Here is a 21181-nt window from a genome sequence, read left to right as displayed (position 1 = left end):
ACTGCTGGGTGTAGCAGGAGGTGGCCCCACGAGGCTTCCACTGCCAGCATGGGAGAGGTGGCTCCCAGCCCGGGTGACGGGGAATGTCCTGACTGTCCCCTGGGCTCCCGACACCACCCATGTCTTCACTGACCAGCTCCTTGCGCCTGTGGCCTGTAAAAGCCCTTCCCCATCCCTACACCTGCCAGCGAGTTTGTGGTTCGTGCTGAAGACCGCATTCCAGGGTTCCGGATGCTACCCGAGTGGACTCTTAACTTCTCAGGACCTTCTGGAATTCCTGTGAACAACTCGCTGGTAACTTCTGAGTCGGCTTCTCTGCTTTAGAATAGGTGCTGCTCCAGCCTGTCCTCTACCTACCTTTTTATTGCTTTAAATTAAAAGTTTATTATAAAGTGTATCACATTTACATACTGAAATACTGAAATCCCTGTCTGTTCCCCTTGATCGCACCCCAACCCGGAGTCCGCATCATCTCAGACCGCCTGGGCAACACCGAGCTCGCCTGGGCGTCACCCCGATGGCCTCTTCCGTCTACAGCCGGCATGGAGCCCCACGAGCCACCTCGGCAGCTCAGGCAGACGGGGCGCCCGCGCGTCCCGGTCCGTCCCCTCTGCCAGGGTGTCGACGTGCTCGCTCTGGCTTCTCCACTCCTCATCGATACTTGTCACCTTCAAACCTGTCAGTGCTGCGGTCTAGCCAGTGTGGCTGCCACTCCCTGGGACGCAGACTCGGCTTTTCCTGGTGACTCAAAGGGGACGGGGCGCTGACCTCCCACGCGGACACACGGCCTCTCGGGTGGCGGCTTCCTGCACGGCTCGCGGCCCCCTCGCTGGAGCGTTCTTCATGCCGTGACTCCAAGTCCGGTGACCTGAGTCCCCCCGCTGACTCTCCACGTCATGGGGACACGATGCCCCCCCACACACACACACATGGCGACGTCTAGTACGCAGCCGAGTGGCACGACTCACCAACAAATCGAATGTTTTAACCGCAGGCGTGAGTGTCTCTCTCACAACAGTGCGGACACCGTATTTGCAGGTGGTGAGTTCCTTGACTGGCTGGAATTTTCTACTTGTTCTTTAAAAACATTTTAGTGAAGTTGTAAAAAATAAACCCAATTTAGTCTTGCCTTGCTCAAGAATACACGACATTCTTTATTAGGGGTCTGTACATAAACTTTAAAAAAGTAGTTTGAAGCCTTTCAGGTCATTTGTTAAGTTTTTTCGAGGTGCCAGGCCTGTGACATGTGTTGGAGACTCTGGGGCCGGGTCACAGTGAACACCAGGACGGGACCCCTGCCATCGCCAAGCTTGGGCTTCAGAAGGACACAGGCCTTGCGGTCCCCAGACGCGGACGCAGGTCACGTCAGCCCCGCCCTCCTCTGTCGGAGCAGGGTGCCGGCGGGCCGGGGTGCAGAAACATCGACACGCGGACAAGTAACAAAAGGTTTTTAGAGGTGAGAAGAGGCTGTGCTGGAGCCAGCCGGGGGGTGTGAGCTGAAGGGCTGGACGAACCCTGAAACGGATTCAGAGCAGAGACAGAAACAGCACCGGCAGCGCCCTCGGCTCCCGTCTGCACTAAGCTGTGACGGGTTAGAGGGATGGGGTGCCGGCCGTGACCCCGTCTCTCCCTGAGAAACTGTCGGATGAGCTCACTTCCAGCAGGAACCTCGGGCGGCATTCCTCACGATCACACGCGTGCTGGCGGGTCACTCCGGAGACCTTCAGATACTCAGTGTGGAGGCCGACGGGTCTCGTTTTAACGCGGAATTCCGGCGAGAGCATGGCTCCGTGTTCTAGCACGTTCCCCACCGGCAGCTCATCTTCTGTGTTCCAGCAGCTAAAGACACGCCAGCGAGGTCACCGTCGAGTCCCAGGTGGTCACAGACACTTGTGGGAAACCTGCCACCTGGCGGTTTACAGTGCCCCCAGGAAACGCACACGAGTAGATGTGGACAGGGGACCGTGACAGACACGGACGACAGCTGCGTCAGGCTGCAGCGGGGTCCAGCAGATGGAGCATGAGTGCATAGGTACCAGCCATCGGGGTGGACAGCGTGCTGGGGACAGTTGGCCGTGTCTGCAGACAGCTCCTCAGGCCAGGAGGGCTGGACACGAGGTGCAGCTCTGTCCACGGCCACTCTCCCGGGCTGCAGGGACCCAAGGACACATGGTCCAGGCACCGATCGGCTAGTACATGATCTGGGGCTGGGCAAGGACACGATGGAGCCAAGGACAGAGGCTCTTCATGTTGCCCCAGCCCAGGCCTGAAGCGGACGCAGCCGCCCGGGCCCGAGGGTGTGGGCATGCTCAGGCCGGCGGGGGCCCAGGGCCCGCTGGAGGAAGGTGCTGGAATACGCTAGGGGCAGCACCTGCCCCCTCCCGGAAGGAGCTGGCAGCTCGGCAGCACCTTTGCAAACCAGAGGACCCGCTTCCTTCTGTGTGGCGGCCCTGGGGACTCTCGTAGCTTAGCAACCGGCCTCCCGGGGCCACTCCAGCTTCATATCTGTGTTTTGTGCCCCTTGACTATATCTCACGCCTTTTTGGAAAGTAGACGTACGCGTTCTTTGAGGTAAAGGGCGCCTGAAGGAGCGGAGGGAGCTCGATTCACTTTAAGAAACAAGCACATTGGTAGCGGCAGGGGATGCGCCGTTGGTCCCTGACTCTGGCGACCGTCTCGGTGATGCGCAAGCCACAGAGGGACACGAGGCCTGAAGACGGGATGAACAGATCTTCCACGGAGCGATGTGCTGTGAAGGGAAGCGGGGAATGAGTCGTGCCTGAGGAGCTTTGTGGACAGACGTCTCGTCTGGCGAACCTCTGGAGGATCACGATTAAAAAGCGCTCGGGCCAGACGCCGGCGCGCCCGGCCTGAAGCCTCGCGTTCTCGATACACTGGCATCGTTTTGAGTTCCAAAGCATGTGGCAGCATTTTCTTGAATCGACAGTTTCCACGTGAAGGAGTTTGGTGAGTTAATGAACAACGCAAGGTGAGTTCACAGGCAGACGCTACCGTCATCTGAGACCGAGCAATGACACGCATGGCGATGGCACTGTTATCCCAGCAACGAACGGCATGCACGCGTGCCTCAGGGGGACCTTCGAACTGCTATTTATAGTTATGTATTCACACCACCGAAAGAGACTTACATGCTCATTTCTGGTGTCTGGAACGGTCAACGTTTATTGAGGTCAAATCGAATCCAATAAATCAGGAGGGCATGCCATTTACGATGTATCTTATTATATTAACATTTATTGTATTTTCGATAATCCTAGAACAGGTAGCCATGACCAGGCCAGAAGTACACGTGCCAGTCAGATGTTAACACTTTGGAAAACGTTTTCCTACAGAAATGATGTTAGAAATGGTTGAGCCATAATGGCCTGAATTGGGACATGGACGGTGCCACAGCTGCGTGCCACGCCGCTGACGGGCAGGGCTGCAGCTAAGCACGCAGCCAGCCCCGCTGCCGACATCCGCCTCGTGATCAGAGGCCAGACTCTGCCATCGACTTTACTGAGGGTCCGCCGGCCTCGGGGCTTCGGGTCTGGGACCGAAGCCAGCGCTTCCGACTCTCTGTCCTCAGATGCAACCGCGCCGTGCTGCCCGAGGGGCGACATGTGCCCGGTGCGAGCCATCGCTGTCACGGGTTTAAGTCAGAGCCATGGACACCGGGGGGCCCCTCGGAAACCAGACGCGTGACGAGCAGCCCGCGAGTGTGGAACGGCCAGCTGCCCACGGCCGGCCACGCGCAGTAACGGGAACCAGCACGTCCACGGGCTTACGACTGGACGCCGTTACCTGGGATACGATCGCCCTGAAGGAACAGGAGAAAAAATGACGGAAACGAGGGGGACGGGAGGAGGAGGGAGGGCGCAGCGTGCTCCTGGGTGGGGAGCGCTCACCGCCTAGGCCCGCCAAACGCCCCCGCACGGCCCGGGCTCTGCTTCCCCGTCTGTGTCACAGACGCGGCACCTTTGAGTAGAAGGAGCAGGTCTGCAAGGAGAAGCTCCGAGCAGGGTCGCCCCACGGAGAACCTCTGGGGGCCACGGGAAGGCCACCAAGCCCTGGACTCTGCTTTCTTCGTCAGGGAAACCGGAGGACGAAGGAAATCCCTGCATCTCAGACCCGCTGAAAAGGTAGATGACCTGTGTGACGTGCACAAGGCTGGCAGAGCGACGGTGACGGTCGTGAAGCTTGTGATGGCCCGTGACGTGCCCCTCCCCACTCACACCGCAGAATGTGCGACGCTGTTCTGGAGAAGCACTGTCCAAGTTCATGGAGGGGGACGGGCCAGCGGGACTCGGGCCCACCCAACTCACCCAAGGCACCCCCAACCTGCCACTAGGAAGCCCAGGGCCAGGCAGGGGCTCTGCAGCCCAGGGCAATGTGGGGCGGCGGCCCATGGGGCCTGGCGGAGTGCGGGGCCTCGGCCCTGGGAGCCCTGGTGCTGCGTGAGGGGCCCCGACACCCCAGCTTCCCTGCGAACACTGAGTCTGGGGCTGGCGAAAAGGCCACTCCCTAAACAGGAGCCTTCGCGTCCACCCAGTGCAGGGACAACACGTGATGGTGACGCTGTCCCTGGACCACCCCCCCACGTGCTGCCAGCTCTGAATGCACACGCATGCCTGCGCCGTCACCCGCGAGGGACCCGTCGCCCCAGGCCTGGGGGCGGAGGCCCTTCCTCCACGCCCACCCAGCACAGCGCTGCCTCCCTGACCTTCGCCTGTCGCTGGTTCCTAAGCGGCTAAAGGTCATGAGACCCCTGAGTAGGTCCCAGAGACTGGGGGCGGCACGCACGGCCCCTCGGCCCCCGCGGCCACACGTGCAGGAAGCTGCCTCCGACGTGAGCTGGTCGTCAGCGCCAGGAACCACCGGACCCCAGACGGTGACATCCAGCTCCGGGTGGCTCGCGAACACCCGACGTTGGGGTGTTTGGCCGTCTGCGTGTGACGTCACCACAGGGACCGGCGGATTTCAGGGGGCAGAAAGCAGGTGGAGGGACGCCCGGCTCTGAGAGAGCATGGCGCACGAGGACACCCTGAGCGTCTGGACAACCCGAAGACGAGAATCCGGAGGCTCCCGTGCTGGGCCCGTGAGCGGGGAGCCGCTGCTCTGCCCTGGGCCGTGGAGCCCGAGCGAAGGGCCTTGGGGGCCTGACCGTCCCGCACGGCCAGGTGACTGCGCAGCGGACTCCTGTCACCTGGCAGCGAGGTCCCGGACACCTAGGCCCAGGTGGCACTCACTGGGGCCCGCCTGAGAATCACTGTACCCCTCCCCACATTGCACGCAAACGGCACAGGGACACTCGGCCCCCCTCCCCAGGACGCCGCCTGGTCCCTGCTCAGCACACAGAGCCGAGCGGTCACCGCGATGTGGTGACTCAGACGGGACCCTGGCTTTGAAAGAGCCCCCTTCTGAAGCGCATCGTCACCTGCACTGTAACCCCTGCATCCCGGGCCCCCGGCGCCTTTCCCCAGCACGGTGTGGCCACTCACCCCTGATCTCTGGACTTCGGCGAAGGTGGCTCTCTGGAAAGCTGCCTCCCACTCGGCCAGCTCGCCGCCCAGCTCCACGGCGAAGGAGCGGCTTCTGCCGTGGCCAACCGTGATGCTGAAGCAGTGAGGCCCCACGTCCTCGGCGCTGAGGTCCCGGACACTCAGGCCCAGGTCCACCTGCGACCAGCAGTCACCGGCGAGCTGGAGCTGCAAAATGGAACGGGACAGAAAGCGCGTTGGACACGGGGGTCCTCCCACACCCGGCCCCGGGGAGGGGACAGCTGTAAACACCTGCAAGGAAGTGGCTCCCCGCTCTTAATCACCTGTGAGGACCTCTTGCCTGAGGCATAGGAGGTGACAACTTCCTTTCCCATGTTTAACTCAGACAAAGATAAGAGTCATCGGACTTTCCTGCTTAAATTTAACCTAAAGCCGGCAAGTGTTGAAAACAAGGCGGGCGCCACAGCTGAGCACGTCCCCTCAGCCTGGGATCCAGGAGCTACCAGGCTCGTCACGTCCCAGGGCTGCTGTCCTGGATAAAAGGGCTTCATGCTCGCCGCCCCCTCCCCGCCGGGTTGAGGTCAGTCTCCCGAGCACCGACTGTCCACTCACCCAACAGGCACATGCCGAGCCCACGCCAGGCCCTGCAGGCGCTGGCCTGGGATGTGGAGTCTGCTTGAGCGAGCGTGACAGAGGGTGACACTCTGTTGCATGGCCTGGTGAAACGTGCGGTTGACCAGAGCCCAGTGCGCAGCCACAGCGGGCTGGGGGCCGCTCACACCCGCCTCCGAAGCCGGTGCCCTGCCCGGCCTGGACTTCACTGGGCACGTTCACTGAAAACATGCTGCTTATGCGTTCTGGGCACCGGCTTGGCGGGAGGAGGGCCCTGGGGACAGCGCTGCGGGACACCACTCCCCGCGGGGTCGTGTCAGTCAGCACGCAGCGAGCTGCCCGTGCGCCCTGTGCAGCGCTTAGACACCTGCCGCCTTGTGGTTGGCGTGTGTGCGTGCGCGTGTGCGTGAGAGAGAGAATGTGCTTGCAGCGCCTGTGTCCCTGGTCCCCGCTGAACCCAGGGGACAGACGGCACCTAGATTTCGGAGCCCGGAGCCTTCGCCTCAGGTTGGGACACACAGAAACTGCCTAGCAAACAGGACCACGCGTCACAAACCAGAACAGCAGGGCTTAGTCACTGCCCCGGCTTCTCAGACACGACGTCTATACACACTAAACGTAGCTGTCAAGGCCGACACCCGCCGAAGGGCTGTTGGCAAGTGTCCATATCAGCTGAGTGGCTATTTTCTGTCCCGTCACCAGCCATCACCAGGGGGCCGTGAACACAACAGGAAGGGAACGGGCCTGAGACAGACGGTGGTTATTGGGTGTTGGCCCTGAGCCACTTACTTCTCTCTGAGCCTCGAGTTTTGAACTTGAACTGGGGCCACAAAGAAGGGACTGCCGTGAGCTTCGACGGCACAGATGCAGCGGTGGCTCACTGTCCTCCGCCCAGGCTGGCGCACAGTCTGCTTAATGATGACCCAGGTCCATGAGGCTTGCCGGGTCATCATGCTGAGTAAGCGTGAGCTTCGCGCCCGGCTGGTCCGCGGCCCGGCAGAGCCAGTGATCACACTGCGTGGACAGAACATTCCAGCTGCCCCGCCCAGAGCAGAGAGACCACCCAGCTGCGCTTTCTGAGAAACATACAAGGATCGGCTTTTAAAAATCACCTGGATTTTTCCCTTGCTTCTGTTTATTTATTTAGAAACAATTACAGCAACAATACAGGAAACATAAAAGAGAAATAATTCTATTGTGACTGTTTTTATCATCCGATTTCGTTTTTCATATTTCTTGCCATGCAACATCCATTTGCGCACACAATTTAACAAATCTGTAATACAGTTTTAACAGACCACTTAAATATATGATCGTATTAGATTCCTAACTATTTCTCAACGGTCTTTCGATAGCTCTTCAGATGTTCACTGAACATTTGCTATTGGGTTCTTGGGGCTGCATGAGGAGCGTCAGCTCCGAGCCACGAAGCGGTCACGACTCTCCCCGGATGGCAGACCAGTGAGCTGAGCTGTGAGCTCGGAATGAAGAGGAGGCGTAAAGGGTGCTTTTCCAACAACTCGAGCGACTCTGCAGAGACTCGGCGGGTTTCATAGATGCTGTTTTTCCCAGAGCGCGAACTGGTCTCCCCCAGGCGCGTGCCACAGGCGCGGGGAGCGCGGCCGGCGTCATCTGCGGCTGTTCCCCCAGATGCCCCCGGGCCCTGAGCTGAGCATGCAAATCACCGTGCGTCTGCGTGACACACACGGAGCGGCTGCAGACTCGACGGCCACCGGCCTGCTGCAGAGATGGTGAGCGAGGGACTGTTCAGCAGCGCGCCTTAAAGGCGGCCGGAGCACGCGCCGGAGAACACGCTGGAGAACGCGCCAGAAGCGCCTCACGGGCGCCCCGGAGACATGCCCGAGGGCGGCGTCTCTGACAGTGAGAACAGGATTCGACGGGCTCGGAGCCGGGTCCACCTGGTGCCACGCTGCACGGAGGGCACGCGGCCTTCGGGCTCTGGTGCGCGGCTCCTCGGGCGGGGCCGGCGTGCGGGGTCACCTGGCGTGGTGCGGGCGGAGACAGCACCAGCACCAGAGGCCTCTGCCAGGCGCGCGCGCGGTCTTAGCAAACGTGCTAGAGGGGACCTCGGGAGTGATAGGAAGCGCGTGTCTTCCCTCGAGCTGGGCCCTCCCCGTGGGCTGCCCAGCCCGGGCTCGCCGCAGCGCGCACGACAGATGCGATTTCTCATCCGTTTTGTGGTGAGCGTCGAAGTACAAAACACATAATTTTAGAATTGGAAATAGTAATTTTTAGAGAGGAGAACTTGTCATAGAAAAACAAAACCACAACCACAAAATTTTATTTCTGGACTAAATATTAATGGCTACACTTTGAAATGACAATTATGATAAGAATCATTTTAAAAAATCTACACTAAAGGTGCTAGTTCTCATGGCAATCATATATGTCTTTCAATTTTTGGAAAATGAATTAAATGCTTATCCATAATCTTAAATTCACATGTGCAAAATGATCGACGTCGATAATCCACTGTCGATATCAAAAAGGAGATGAAAACTTGTCAGTTCGCCAGGTGAAGATTCCCAGGCGGGACACTGAGCGCAGAGGTCACCACGCTGCTCAGAAACGCGGGCCGCTCAGCACGCTGTCATCTTCTGCCTGTGTGCAGCAGGCGGCCGCGGCCCCGGCTGGCTCGTGATTTCATAATCACTTGGGAGCACGTTTGTCACAGTGTGTGGTCAGCCAGTGCGGGCAACTGCTGCTGCCCCCAGCCGAAGGGGCCGGCCGTCAGCGGCGTCTCCCGCGCATGCATTCATGGGTCAGCTGGGCCAGGGCTCAGGGACGTTGCGTGGCCCGTGAGTCTGTCACCCTCTGTGGGCAGCGGTTATGACCCTCGGTTCCCCAAGAGCAGCAGCGGCAGAGACCAAGCCTCACGGAAGCCTGGCCCCAGCCACCGTGGGGACGCCCATGGGCCCGAGGACCCGGCCGGCCTCCGTCCCCAGGATGGGAGCCAGGCTCCTCGGGGGGGGCTGGTCAGCCACGGCCTCTCGGTCGACGAGTCGCTTAGTGACAATGAGTGGCCGCTTCCTCCCCAGAGCTGTCGTTTCGGGCCCGACACTCCAGCCACCGTGTGGACCCGGCTGTGCCGAGGGCCACGGCTGCCGGGCTTGCTCGGCTCGGCGGGGTCTGCACATCGGCACCCTGTTCCCGTGCCTCTAACGCCGACACGGGGCGCCCACCACGCGGCAGGGGGTCACCGCAGGAGCACACCGAGGACCGACTCGGTGGCACTGTGCTACGCGCTCCGGAAAGGTCCACCGAAGCGGGCCACCCGAAGCCTGAGGCGGATGAGCCCTGGTCCCTTTACCAAGGAACGCTCCTCCTCAGCCGGGGCGGCCGGGAGACAGGCCGGCCAGCTCGGGCCGGGTCCAGTGAGGAAAGCTTTCAGACACAGATTTGCATCCGAATTAACACCACAGCTACGGACTGAAGTTCCCGGGATATCTTACCATCATCGGAAGTGACTAAAGCACACTGTCCCCATCACATGCACACGCACACACGCACACCATTCACCTGTCCCTCCATCCGTCCACCACCCATCCACCTGCCTTGATGACAACCTGTAAGATACGATGATGAAACGGACCTAGATTTTCGTGCCATTTGACATTTCAAGGGACAGTGGTAAACAATATTTCTCACACTTTAAACCCAAAGGGACCTCTTATTTACATGAAAGCGTCGATGGGCAAAGGGTGCTTACCTTGTCAACTTTAAACAGCACCTCACAGAGGTCATAGGTTGTTTCTGCTCGGCCCCAGTCCCACGTGCTCACCTGCAAGATAGAAAGCACATATGTAAATCTTAAGCCTTCCCACCAAAAGAAATGCCACCAAGGTGACCATGTGTGCTGATGGCTGTGATAATTAACTGATGGTAGGGACCATTCCACACATCAAATCATCGCGTCGTACACTTTAAGTAACTGCAATTTTATTAGTAAATTATACCTTGAGAGCTGGAAACACCTTTAATGCATACGTGAAAAGCAGCGAGCCTCTGGCTGGGTGCCGCGTCCTCTTTCTACCCTACTGTGTGACAAGGTCCGGAGATGGGGACAGAGGCTTCGAGGAATGCATCGTCAAGAACGAGGACGTGGCATGTGTTTAGGGATGACTGGTTTCTTAGGAACGATCTTATTAATAGGGGAATTTGGGTAGCACAAATTCTAGTAAGTGTAAACGCTGTACAAATGGCTTTCCTCAAAATTGGCTCTGAGGAAAACATAGTAAATTCCCTGCGTATGGAATCAGCTCTAGTCACCTTGACGTGTCCAGAATGCGTAAACCCTTTATTTGAACAATTATTAAGAGAAATTCTTTTTGACGCGCCTCTTAAAGATGTTATGAATAAATTATAACAAGCTGAATTACTAGAACCAGTTTATACTCCTATTCCCACACAGTTAGTAGAAAAATTAGTGAAGAATAAAAAATTTACTCATAAGCCTGTGCCTACTATGGAAGGGCCTCCTTTTGTGGCCTAGTGGATAAATGGAAAACTCTCGTACCCACCTAGGGGGGCTAATAGTATGAAAAGATTACCTGATCTTCTTTTGCCTTATACAGGAGCTTATAATAAAGATAGTATATGTATAGTGAATAAAGATGGAATTCATGTGCCTTATAGTAGTTTAAGTTTCATAGAAAGGCTGGCTAGGTCAGGACCTCCTTGGTGCTTAAAAAACAAAGGAACAGAAACAGCTTATGAAAGCAGCTTTGTAAAACTGATTTTTATAAATATCTTCCTCAATACTGCACCACGGAAACTTTTGAACAGCTATGAGAAAGGTTCAGCTTGAACTTTAGATATAGCATAAATCAAACAGCATTTAAAAGATTTCTTCAGGCAGAAAGAAGAACAATGTCTGCCCACAAGCCAATGCTTGCTGTTATGAATACATCTATCTATCACCTTTACTTAAATCGAACTGTATCTTATGTAATAGATATGAGAATTAAAAGTTTAGATTGTTCCATCAGGTAGTTCTGTTCTAATGACTGAGAGAAAAATGTACTAGTTAATCATGAACATTAATAATAATATACTCTATAAGATTTTCCACTTCGCCTAACCACAGAAATTCAACTCCCTGCTACCTTAACTACAAAGTATAATCAAATGCCAAAATAAAAGTATAAAAGTTGTACTCAAATCACAATAAAATGGAACAGTGTCACACCGCCTCTGAGTTGTGTAGTCGACTGTCTCCCGCGCCGACGCCTTGCCCACCTTCGGGGCCCCCTGGATCCTGTCGTGGCTGGACCACGGCAGCTGGAGAATTTAACTGTTACGTGGTGAATTGATTCAATGTGTCTGCATTTGAATCCATCTCTGAGTCACCAGTGGGAAAGTGTGGACCCCGAGCCTCACGGCAGTGCAGGTGCTGATGAGTGCGAGGACGTTCACACTGTTGGGGGGCAGTGCCAGGTGTTTATATGCATTACTGACATGAGGACTTGCTAATGCAGGAAAAATGGGTATGATTTGGGGACTCCCCGTCCCCCCAAAATGAGAAGTTCTGCCCATGAAGTTGAAACTTCCAAGGGAAGTGGGTGAAATCGTATTTTGTTCACACAGGTGCAGAATGTGGTTCACGCTGAAAGCGTTTCTCATGACTTAGAACTCTGTACGTGGAGAAATTCACGCATGGAAAACGGAACACGGGGCAAGAAGGAACACCGACCGCACGGGGCCTGAGCGCAGCATGGGGTCTGAGCACCGCACGGGGCCTGAGCGCTGCATGGGGTCTGAACACCGCACAGGCCTGCACACTACACGGGACCTGAGCACCGCACGGGGCCTGCACACATGGTGTCCGGGACGCGGGGGCTGCGGAGGGCCGGGCGCTGGGCCGAGGGCAGCAGGCGATGTTCCTTCTGCCCCAGAGACGTAGGAGGCACCTCTGCTGGGAGCTTAACAGGTATTGATTATTGACAGCCACTCGATTCATCAATCATAGCTCTCCGAGGCCATCACGGTTTTTCACAGTTATTTTCATATTTTTATGTTTCAAGTTCCTTCGCAGTGCTACTTTGTGAGATGAAACCATAAACTGTTACATTTGCAACAAACGTTAGCGGACATTACTACATCTGTCTTGAGGAGGAGTCAGTGATTACACGTGCAAACCCTTAGGGAGCTCCTGGCGTCAGCAAGTACGCGGCCTTGGTGTCCCACGTTGGGGACAGTGACGTCCGCTGGTGTCCGCGGTGCGTGCGCAGTGCCCTGCTGCCCTTTGTCGTTCGGGTCCAGCTAACGCACCACAGCGTGTGAGGGGTTCCACCCGGGGAGCCCCGGGAGGGCGCGCGGGAGCTCTCTCTCCCATCTGGGCGACTCTTCCGTGAGCTAAAATCATTCCCCAGTACGAAGCTTATTTTTAAAAAAACTATACTTATCGATGAAAAGAAATACGCGTTGTCTGCGTGTCTGAATGTGAAACTCAGTTTCCCTTCATTAGTTTTTGAATCACTTTATTGAGGTGACTGACACAGACAAAGCTGTACAAATGTAATGTCTGCAGCCTGAGGAGTGTGAAGATGACAGGACACCCCAACCCAGGCCCTGACCAAGCCAGCACCCCCAAGAGTGACAGGCAACAAGTGCCAGTGAGGACGTGGAGAAGGCGCCCTGCTCAGCGTCGCCGGGAGCGTGGAATGGTGCAGCGCAGGCTCCCCAAAAAGACTCGGGACAGAACCAGCCTGTGCTCGGCGTCCCGCTTCTGGCGTCTGTGCAAAGGGAATGGAGCCCTCGGCACCCGTGTTCGTCACGGCGTCGTTCACGTCCTCCAGGCACGGACCCGCCCGAACGCCCCGCGACGGACGGTGCGTGAAGGGAACGTGGCAGATGCACACGGTGGGAGAGCACCCGCCCCCGGGCAGGAGATCCTGGCATTCACTGTTAATGGCAGTAAGCTCCAGCGACTCCAACAACTCCATTTTTACAAAGAAAAATATCTCCTAGACATCCATTCAACTAAATTCACTGTAACTTGCATCCAAATTCTTGGAACGTGAAAGTACCTGGTCTGCTGTTTGCCTGCGGTTCCGTGATCGTGTCGCTAAAAATAACGCAGGCATCCCCGCTTTAGGGAGAACGGTGTCGCTGGGAAATGGAAAACAGCATCGCAGACTGGCGCATTCGGCACTAAATTTACATGATGGACCAGACTAAGTCAGGCTGTTTCTTTTAACAAAACTTGGAAAATGCAAGGAAGAGAGTAGCTTTTAAGTGCCGGCGCTTGGCCACTGGTCAGAGATGTCTGGAGGGAAGTGCTTTGCGGGTTTTGAGTATTTTGACTGTTTTGCGTGTTTTGTGTGTTTTGTGTTTTTCATGTTTTGCGTGTTTTCGGTTTTGCAGGTTTTAGGTTTTGTGGGTTTGAGTTTTGCGTGTTTTGCGGGTTTTGGGTTTCTTGGGTTTTGTGGGTTTGGGTTTTGCGTGTTTGCATTTTGTGGGTTTTGTGTGTTTTGAATTTTCTTGCGTGTTTTGTGGGTTTTGTGGTTTGTGTGTTTCGCGTGTTTGGGTTTCAGGTTTTATTGGGTTTGAGTTTCAGGTGTTTTGTGGGTCGTGTTTTGTGTTTTATTGTTTGTGTTTACGGAGTTTTTGTAAAGCGGATTTCGTGTTTTGAGTTTCGCGGGTTTTATGCGGGTTTGAGTTTTGCGTGTTTCGCGTGTTTTGTGTTCTGCGTGTTTTGTGTTTGGCGTAGGTTTCTTGGCGTTTGAGTTTCGCGTGTTTATTAGGTTTGTGTTTTCGCGTGTTTGGGGTTTTTGGAGTTTGTGGGTTTGAGTTTGCATGTTTTGTGGGTTTGAGTTTAGCGTGTTTATTGTTTCATGGGTTTGTGGGTTTTGAGTTTTGCGTGTTTTTCTGCGATATTTTAAGTTTTCGCGGGTTTTGTGTTTCTGGGTTTTGTGGGTTTTAGATGTTTTGGGTTTTGTGGGTTTTATTGGGTTTGGAGTTTTGCGTGTTTCGTGTTTTTGGGTTTCGCGGGTTTGTGGGTTTGAGTTTTCGTGTTTTTGCGTGCTTGGGTTTTACGTGTTTTGGGTTTTGTGTGTTTATTGTGTTTTGTGTGTGTTTTTGGAGTTTTCGTGTTTGTGTTTTTCGTGTTTTGCGTGTTTTGGGTTTTGCGTGTTTTGCATGTTTTGCATGTTTGTGGGTTCTTCAACCACGTAAATCACATGCTAAGACGGGGCCTTCTGCATTCTCACCTCCCAATCAGCCCATTTTTTAAGCAGGACAGTGCTGTGCCGTCTTAACGACTATTTGAACGGGTAGAAGGGAATGGATTAGACAACTCATGGGTCTAGAGTGAGAAGAGCCAGGTCCCTAAACGGGTACCTGGTCACCGTGTGGGGACAGCGGCCCATGGCACAGCCCCTTCCAAATGCCAGGTCAGCTTCCCGCCCCGCCATGCAGGGAGCTTAGCACCCCTGCCTGGGAGGTCTCGGGGTGTCTTACCGGGGGGGTGCGGAACACGTAGAGTGAGGGACCCTTCACGGCCAGGAACTTGGGTGAGACGGGTGGACGGCGGCCGGCCTCTTCCAGCCTCTCGCTGACCCAGCCCATGTGCACGACCTGCAGAGGGAAAGCTGTGAGGTCGGTGCCCTGACACGGGCCTCCGCCCCGGGCAGAGCGGCCCCCGCCCGTCCGCACTCGCACACCCGCAGGCCAGGGCCTGGGGGTCACGGTCGCTCTCCAAACCAAGCAGCACGGCGCCATCTGTGACGTCTGGGATGAAACGTCCAGGGCCCGGCCTCGGGCCAGGCCCCGCTCGTGAGCTCTGGAGCTCTTCCCGGGTGCCCGGCACTGGCCTCTCGGCCGCGTTAGAGCTGTACCTTCCACACGGTTGTTAAAAACGCAGTGTTCACTCACGTTCTATCGGGAGTGAGGGTTACAGACTTGAAACCCAGTAACACATTATTGAAAAACATCTCACCGACTTATTTTTTCCCCTTTTTTGTCTGGTTGGATCACAGAGACTTTTTGTTGTTAACACAGCAAAATGAAGAAATGGGAAAATTAAAACGAAATGACTCCTACACTTACGACAAAACACACGTCGCATTAAAACTTCAGGCGAGACGCACGAGAGTTTTAGCTTAATATTAGTATGCGTTCATGCCCTGATTCCTTAAATCGTATTACTAGTTCCAATAACTTTTGGAATCATATACTGATTTGTCATTGTTTACATAAATACTACTGTAAGTCATAATCTGTGCTCAATTTCCACTCTTAAAAAAATGTTTCATTTTAATTGGGTTGTTTTCTTACCATTGAGTTTTGAGAGTTCTTCATATATTTTGGATAAGAAACATTCCATTTTTTCTAGCTAATTTAGCAGATTTTTGATGTTTCTAAAATTAACTGGAGTTCAGTCACTTAATTCCAAACTCACTGCTGCATGAATGTAACGTTTATTTACAAGTCTATACAAACAGACTTGTATAGCTTATTTAAGGTACGATTAATTTTAAACATGGCTACTAAAAACAATGAACTGCAAATATAGTGAGTTTTGCCCAGTAAAAGAAAAAAATGCCACACCTGGGGTTTGTGCAGAATAAGCCCTATGACGTGAACACTGGACCTGCAGCCTTAGCTGGGATCATTACAGGTGAGAACACGATCACCTTGTTAGAAATAACCCGGAGGCCCCGGGAACCGGTTTTACAGTCCACGTCGTGGCGTGAGGCCTACGGCTGCGTGGCCGGCAGCCCGGATGGGCCGCCCAGCGGTTCCCGCACGACCTTCAGCTCGTTCCTTACTTTCCCCGGGGCGCCTTCTGAGGACGGGGGCTGGCCACCGGCGACGCTCGGTGACAGCAGCAGCACCCCTGCTTCAGGGACGAGGGCGCTGAACGTTAAGTCCAGGCTGTTCGATCGCTCTGTGTCCCACGTCCTCATCTTCAGAGCGGGGGGTGACACAGCCCACTGCGCAAGTCTGTTCCGAGGACCAATGAAGCGGTGTGAGTGACAACACTCTGCACCAGCTCTGCCACAGAAGTATCGGGCCCTGTCGTCACCTTGAGGAGGAGCTGTGGGAGTCGCACCGTTGGCACATCACGCCGCACGCCTTCGCCGGCCTCCACGCCACACGTGCAGGGCTGGCGGATGGCCTGGCCACCCGTCCCTCGAGAGGGAGCATGTGACATGGCCCACGCACGAGCCACAGCTGCCTGAGCGGCTACACGATTGCAGCAAGAACGTGGTTTCAACTCTAAATTATTGCAGTTTTAAGTCAACAACAAGCTCAAAACTCTACTCAGATGCTACGTGTGCTCTCAGGGATCCCATCGCCGCACCAGGAGGGGCTGGCGGGGGACGGGCAGCGAGCACGACGCGGGGGGCCCGAGGGACAGAGATGAAAGGCCCGTCTCCGGGGCTCCGGCAAAGCGGCGAGGGGCTCGGAAAATCTGCAAGACGAGCGTTTCCATGGCAAGAAGCCCCAACACTTGAAGACTCTGAATTCGTTTCTAATTAAACTCATAAACGGGATTCTAAAGTGATTTAAAGTGATTCTTTTCCCTGCCGGGGAGGACAGAATCTGCTGTTCTCCTTTGCCTTTTCTTTACTTGATCACATATTCAGACGCTGCCAAGCCTCCCCCGCTTCCTCTTTCTCTCCGAGGGATACGTAACCACAAGCCAGAGTTCGGATTTCACAAGGGATGGACGATGAATTCGAAGCTGACACGTAGGAGCGAGCCTTAAGGCAGGGCTGTAACGCCCACAGACAGAGATGCCAACGCAGACAGGTGACCGACGACAGGCGGCGGAGAGTTAGAGACTGCGGACCAAGGCGAGCGGGAAGCGGCCGTGCGCGCCCCGGGCCGCGGTGGAGACGCCGGCGCTCTCTCCGGCCCGGCAGCAGCGAGCACCCTTCCGTGGGCCGCGCTCGTCCATTTACCGTCCAGCTGCCGCACAGCGTGACAGCGACTCCAGGCCCTGGGGACACAGGTGCGGGGCGGGCACCAGCACCCATGCCTCCCAGGCTGGTCTGGGCACACCGTCCCTGTCCACCGCATCCTCTAACCTCCAGGGCTGGGCAGTGTCCCCTCCTGCGTCTGGTTAAGGGGTTGCAGGCCTCATTGTTCGAGGAAGTTTTACGCCGAGGAGGGACGGGGAGCTGCTTTTCCTGGCCCAGACGGAGGCACACAGCCTGCTAAAAGCCTGGAATGCCTGTAACTGGGTGACAACTTAATCACGTCCACGTGCAGTTTAATTCTACCTCGATTAATTAGCAAAGAAGTAAGTCATAGCCTAGCTATTGCTGGCAACACTGGTGGATCTGCGAGTCTTTTTTTAGGTATGTGCGGTTCATACATAATTTGAAGGGAAGCTATTTTTATCTTTTATACTGTGAATTTTCTAATGGCTTATGACATGTCCCAAGAAATGTATATTATAATTTTATGAACCTGATTGTACCATCATAATTAAATTAAGAGAACATAACAGTTATAATAAAGGAGCGCGTTTTCATTTATCTTTTTCCGATGGCGTTTCTGTAGGAAAGTCCATTTCCTTTTTTCCTCCCTCGAATGAGTCACGGTGCTGAGTCTGGCACCATCAGCGACCTGCTCAGCCAGTCTTTTTCTTCACACTGAAAAGGCCAGTCACTCGAGTTGCTCGGTTTCGCTGGATTTGGTGGCTAAGGCACCCATCTTAACTCAGGTTTTTGAGAAGAAATTTATTTTGGAAATACACAGAGCTGTTTGCAATTTTAGTGGGTGAACGCGTGCTCCAGTTTGCCTGGCACGATTCTAACTTTACGCCCGTTGTCTCGGCCTCGCTTTTAGGTTGACCTTTACCCCAGAAAGCAGTGCTCCGGTTTGGTTGACAAATTAGAGTCATTTTATTTACCGGATGAGTCTAAAGATCTATATTCTATGCCTTTTGTATTATCCGATTCTGTTTGCTTTTTTTGTTGGCCACTTTCAGTGGTTGTCAAATATTTTCATTTTCGAATATGTATTCAAATATTATTTACTTGCTATATACCAAAATAAACAATTAGTTGTCCAGAATGATTAAAAAAAAAAATCTTTCCTGTTTTAAAGCGTTCAACATCATAAATATAAACTATAATACTATCAAAATGTTTAATTTGGGGGAAAAACATGAAATAATCCTCTACTAAAATCACAGAAAGATACAGCAGGGTTGATTCTTTAACGATCTACATAGTGAAGCTCATCATCATTTCCATATAAACTAATTTAAGTTTCCAGTAAATTCAGGGTTGAGGTGTTAATTTGTTTAAATTATGCCAGGCAGAGAAGGAATTCCTTGAGATGAGAATCCAGGTTTTAGTCAAATAAGGCCACCAAGACTGTCATCACACAAATGAGGTTTACTGTGCGGTAAAACTTCATTAAGATAAAACAAAAGCACGAGGTCTTTAAACCATAATTCGTTTAATGTTCTCTCTCTCTATCAGGAATTTTGCTCTTCAGAAAGTTTTAAGTTTCTCTTAAAACTGATTCTCTCTTGTGAGGCAACAAGAAAAAGGAGTTAAGCTCAAAGTAAAACAACGCGTGTTTTGATTTCCAGACCAGTGCCCTGCCCATTGCGCCAAGTAACTCAAGTGCACTCATGAAAATGCACGGTGTTCTTCCAAACGCATCAAGTTCAAGGCCTGTAAAAGCTGCACATTATGATGGTATGTGCTCAACATGAGTCAAGTACAGAGCTCACATCAGCTCTGTACTTAAGTGTGTGCGAACCGCTGCCCATGGGTGATCCGATGGTCCCAAGGGAGAACAACCGCCCGCCATGAACGCGGAAACAGAGGAGCACCGCCTGGAGCACCGCCTGGAGCACCACCTGGAGCACCACTCCTTCCCGCGGACTTGGAAGAGTCTAATTTACAGTAGAAAGCAACTCCTACGGCATTTTGCTAATTTTGATTCGACAACAGAATAATCAAATATAGCACCGATTTGGTCTATTCTCTGACCAGCCTCGGTAAATAAATCCAGAGAAGGCGCGCTTTGTGTGTGAGGCACGGAGAGGTGGATCCTCAGTGGAAAAGTCTGAGAAATTTCTGTTATAAGAATATGAATGGAATCCTGTATTAATTTGAAGACATGGAGCTATTACTCGTTAAATAGCTCACCACCCTCATTTAGCCATGCGAAACAAAAATAGTTGACCATAAATTTAGAAAATTTTACAAGAAAGGAAAGATAATTTTAGAAGAACTTTTCTCAAGAGTTTCTTCTCTAATTTAAAAATGTTGACTAGAGTGGCTTAATTTAAAACTCAGCCCTAATTTCCGATGTTTTTTCAATACGCTTTTGACTGGCAGAGGCTTGTTTGTCCTCCTGTCTTCCATCTTGAATTTAAATGTTATCGTGACGCGCTTTTTAGAGAGTGTCCCTAAGCGCTATTTAAGACAAACTGAACACGTTCTGCTCAGTTCCTTCACCTGAGGCTACAGTGTACGGTCCTCAAACCTATGGGAGATCCAGTCAGGAAAGTAATGAGGTGAAGTAGACACTTCGTGCTCACACTGCAGTGTGAGCCATGGCTTTATAAAAAGATACAGGAGAATCACCCTGGCCTCAGAGTTTACCTCCCCAGTGCCAACGCGCAGCTTGGCTACGACGGATCACTCCTAAGTACCAAGGGACCTGGTACCCGAGCAATGCTTGAAGTAGGAAGCCGGGTGGGTTATAATCGTCTTTTCTCTGAGAAGGAGTGAGCTGAGGGTCCTGAAGAGGGAGCCACACAGGTGGCTCTGGGTCATTGCAAGGACTCAGCCTCGGCCTGAAGGTGAGCAAGCTGCCTGTGCTGGGGGAGCGGGGGAGGGTCCCCAGCACCAGCAATAACGTCTGCCGGGTCACAGGCCCCACGAGGGGCACTTTCCAAACAAGGAGGTCATCTGAGAAAGTCACACGATGCTAAGACTCCAACTGCACGGGCGTGCCCTGTCACAGAAACCTTCATCTTAAACGATCGTGTCTGTCCACACGCTCAACCACGTCCCCTTACGCAACGCACGTGCTGAGGGACAGTCCCCACGGACACGCAGACACAGGACAGGGACAGCCCCTCCCGCCCCACCCCCCTGCGCAGGAGCAGTCTCGTGGGGCTGACGCTGCGGGCACCCCCCACCCTCGGCCTCCTGTTTTCCTACCAAGACTTCCCAGCCAAACGCCACAAACAGGAAGAGGCTACTTGGGGAGGCTTGTTCCAGAACCAGCACAAACCAAACTAACGAGCAGAAACAACAAAGCTCACCTGGTCACAGGGAGAACAGCATTTATTTGCCATTTTCATCTGCAGAGAAAAGGAGCAAAGGGTCACATGACAGGCACATCAGCGCGGAACGTTTCCAACCTGTCTCACGGGCAACGGGAATTAATTAGCTGCAGGAGGTGTCCTGGGGGACAAGGTTCTCTCATGATGCATTTCGTACCTGAAAACCAAACACGTGCACATGCGAACACATGGCAGCCGTTCTCATCGTCGAAAACAAAACGCATCAGCGCCCGCAGATGACAGCGCGCCACGTGCCGGCATTCGCTGTCGGTGAAGCCCGGGGACAGCGGGGCGCGAACTCCAACATCCAAAAACCCGGGGATGAGGGTCCTGCTCCACGTCACCTCAGGTGGCTGCGGTTCTCACAGGCCACACGGCCCTTCCGTGAACTCTCCCAGCCCCCCCCACCCCCCCGGGGTGGATGCGGTTTCCGCCAGTGACAGGCGGCCGAGAGCGAGTGGCCAAACCAACCCCTCCGGCCCTCCGGCCCTCAGACGCTGGCGTCCACATCAGCCTGCGCCAGCTGTCCGGGGGACCCGCGGAGACCAGCTGCCAGTGTGGCCTCCGCCTACCTCCTGTTCTGTTTCTTTTCCTTCCCTTTTACCTCTGGGAACCTTCGGAATTTAAAATGTCACGTTTGAAACGAAGGTCTTAGGCTCTGGTGGCCGTCACGCAGCCGAAGCAAGCAAACCCCGAGGCCCGCAGAGGACTCGGGCACCCCCCACTCTGATGTGCACACCCCGCTCTGCTTAGCAGCCACCTAAGCTGGCCGTGTGGC

The 21181-nt window shown here is 54.1% G+C and overlaps 1 protein-coding gene across 1 annotated transcript in view; it reads right to left on the bottom strand.

Moving 5' to 3' along the window:
* Positions 1 to 21181, bottom strand: part of SNTG2 (syntrophin gamma 2) — a 95958-nt gene that overhangs the window by 10600 nt on the left and 64177 nt on the right. Inside the window, exons 10-13 of the mRNA XM_039855034.1 lie at positions 15905 to 16079; positions 14595 to 14711; positions 9844 to 9915; positions 5502 to 5708 (exon numbers count right to left, since the gene is read on the bottom strand). Of these exons, the coding sequence (XP_039710968.1) occupies positions 5502 to 5708; positions 9844 to 9915; positions 14595 to 14711; positions 15905 to 16079 (571 nt within the window). The remainder of the gene's footprint in view (positions 1 to 5501; positions 5709 to 9843; positions 9916 to 14594; positions 14712 to 15904; positions 16080 to 21181) is intronic.

Source organism: Pteropus medius, unplaced genomic scaffold (assembly GCF_902729225.1).
Source record: "Pteropus medius unplaced genomic scaffold, Ma_sr-lr_union100, whole genome shotgun sequence".
NCBI lineage: Eukaryota > Metazoa > Chordata > Mammalia > Chiroptera > Pteropodidae > Pteropus > Pteropus medius.
Note: the sequence above shows the minus strand (reverse complement) of the source record. Positions and strands in the feature narration are given on the sequence as shown.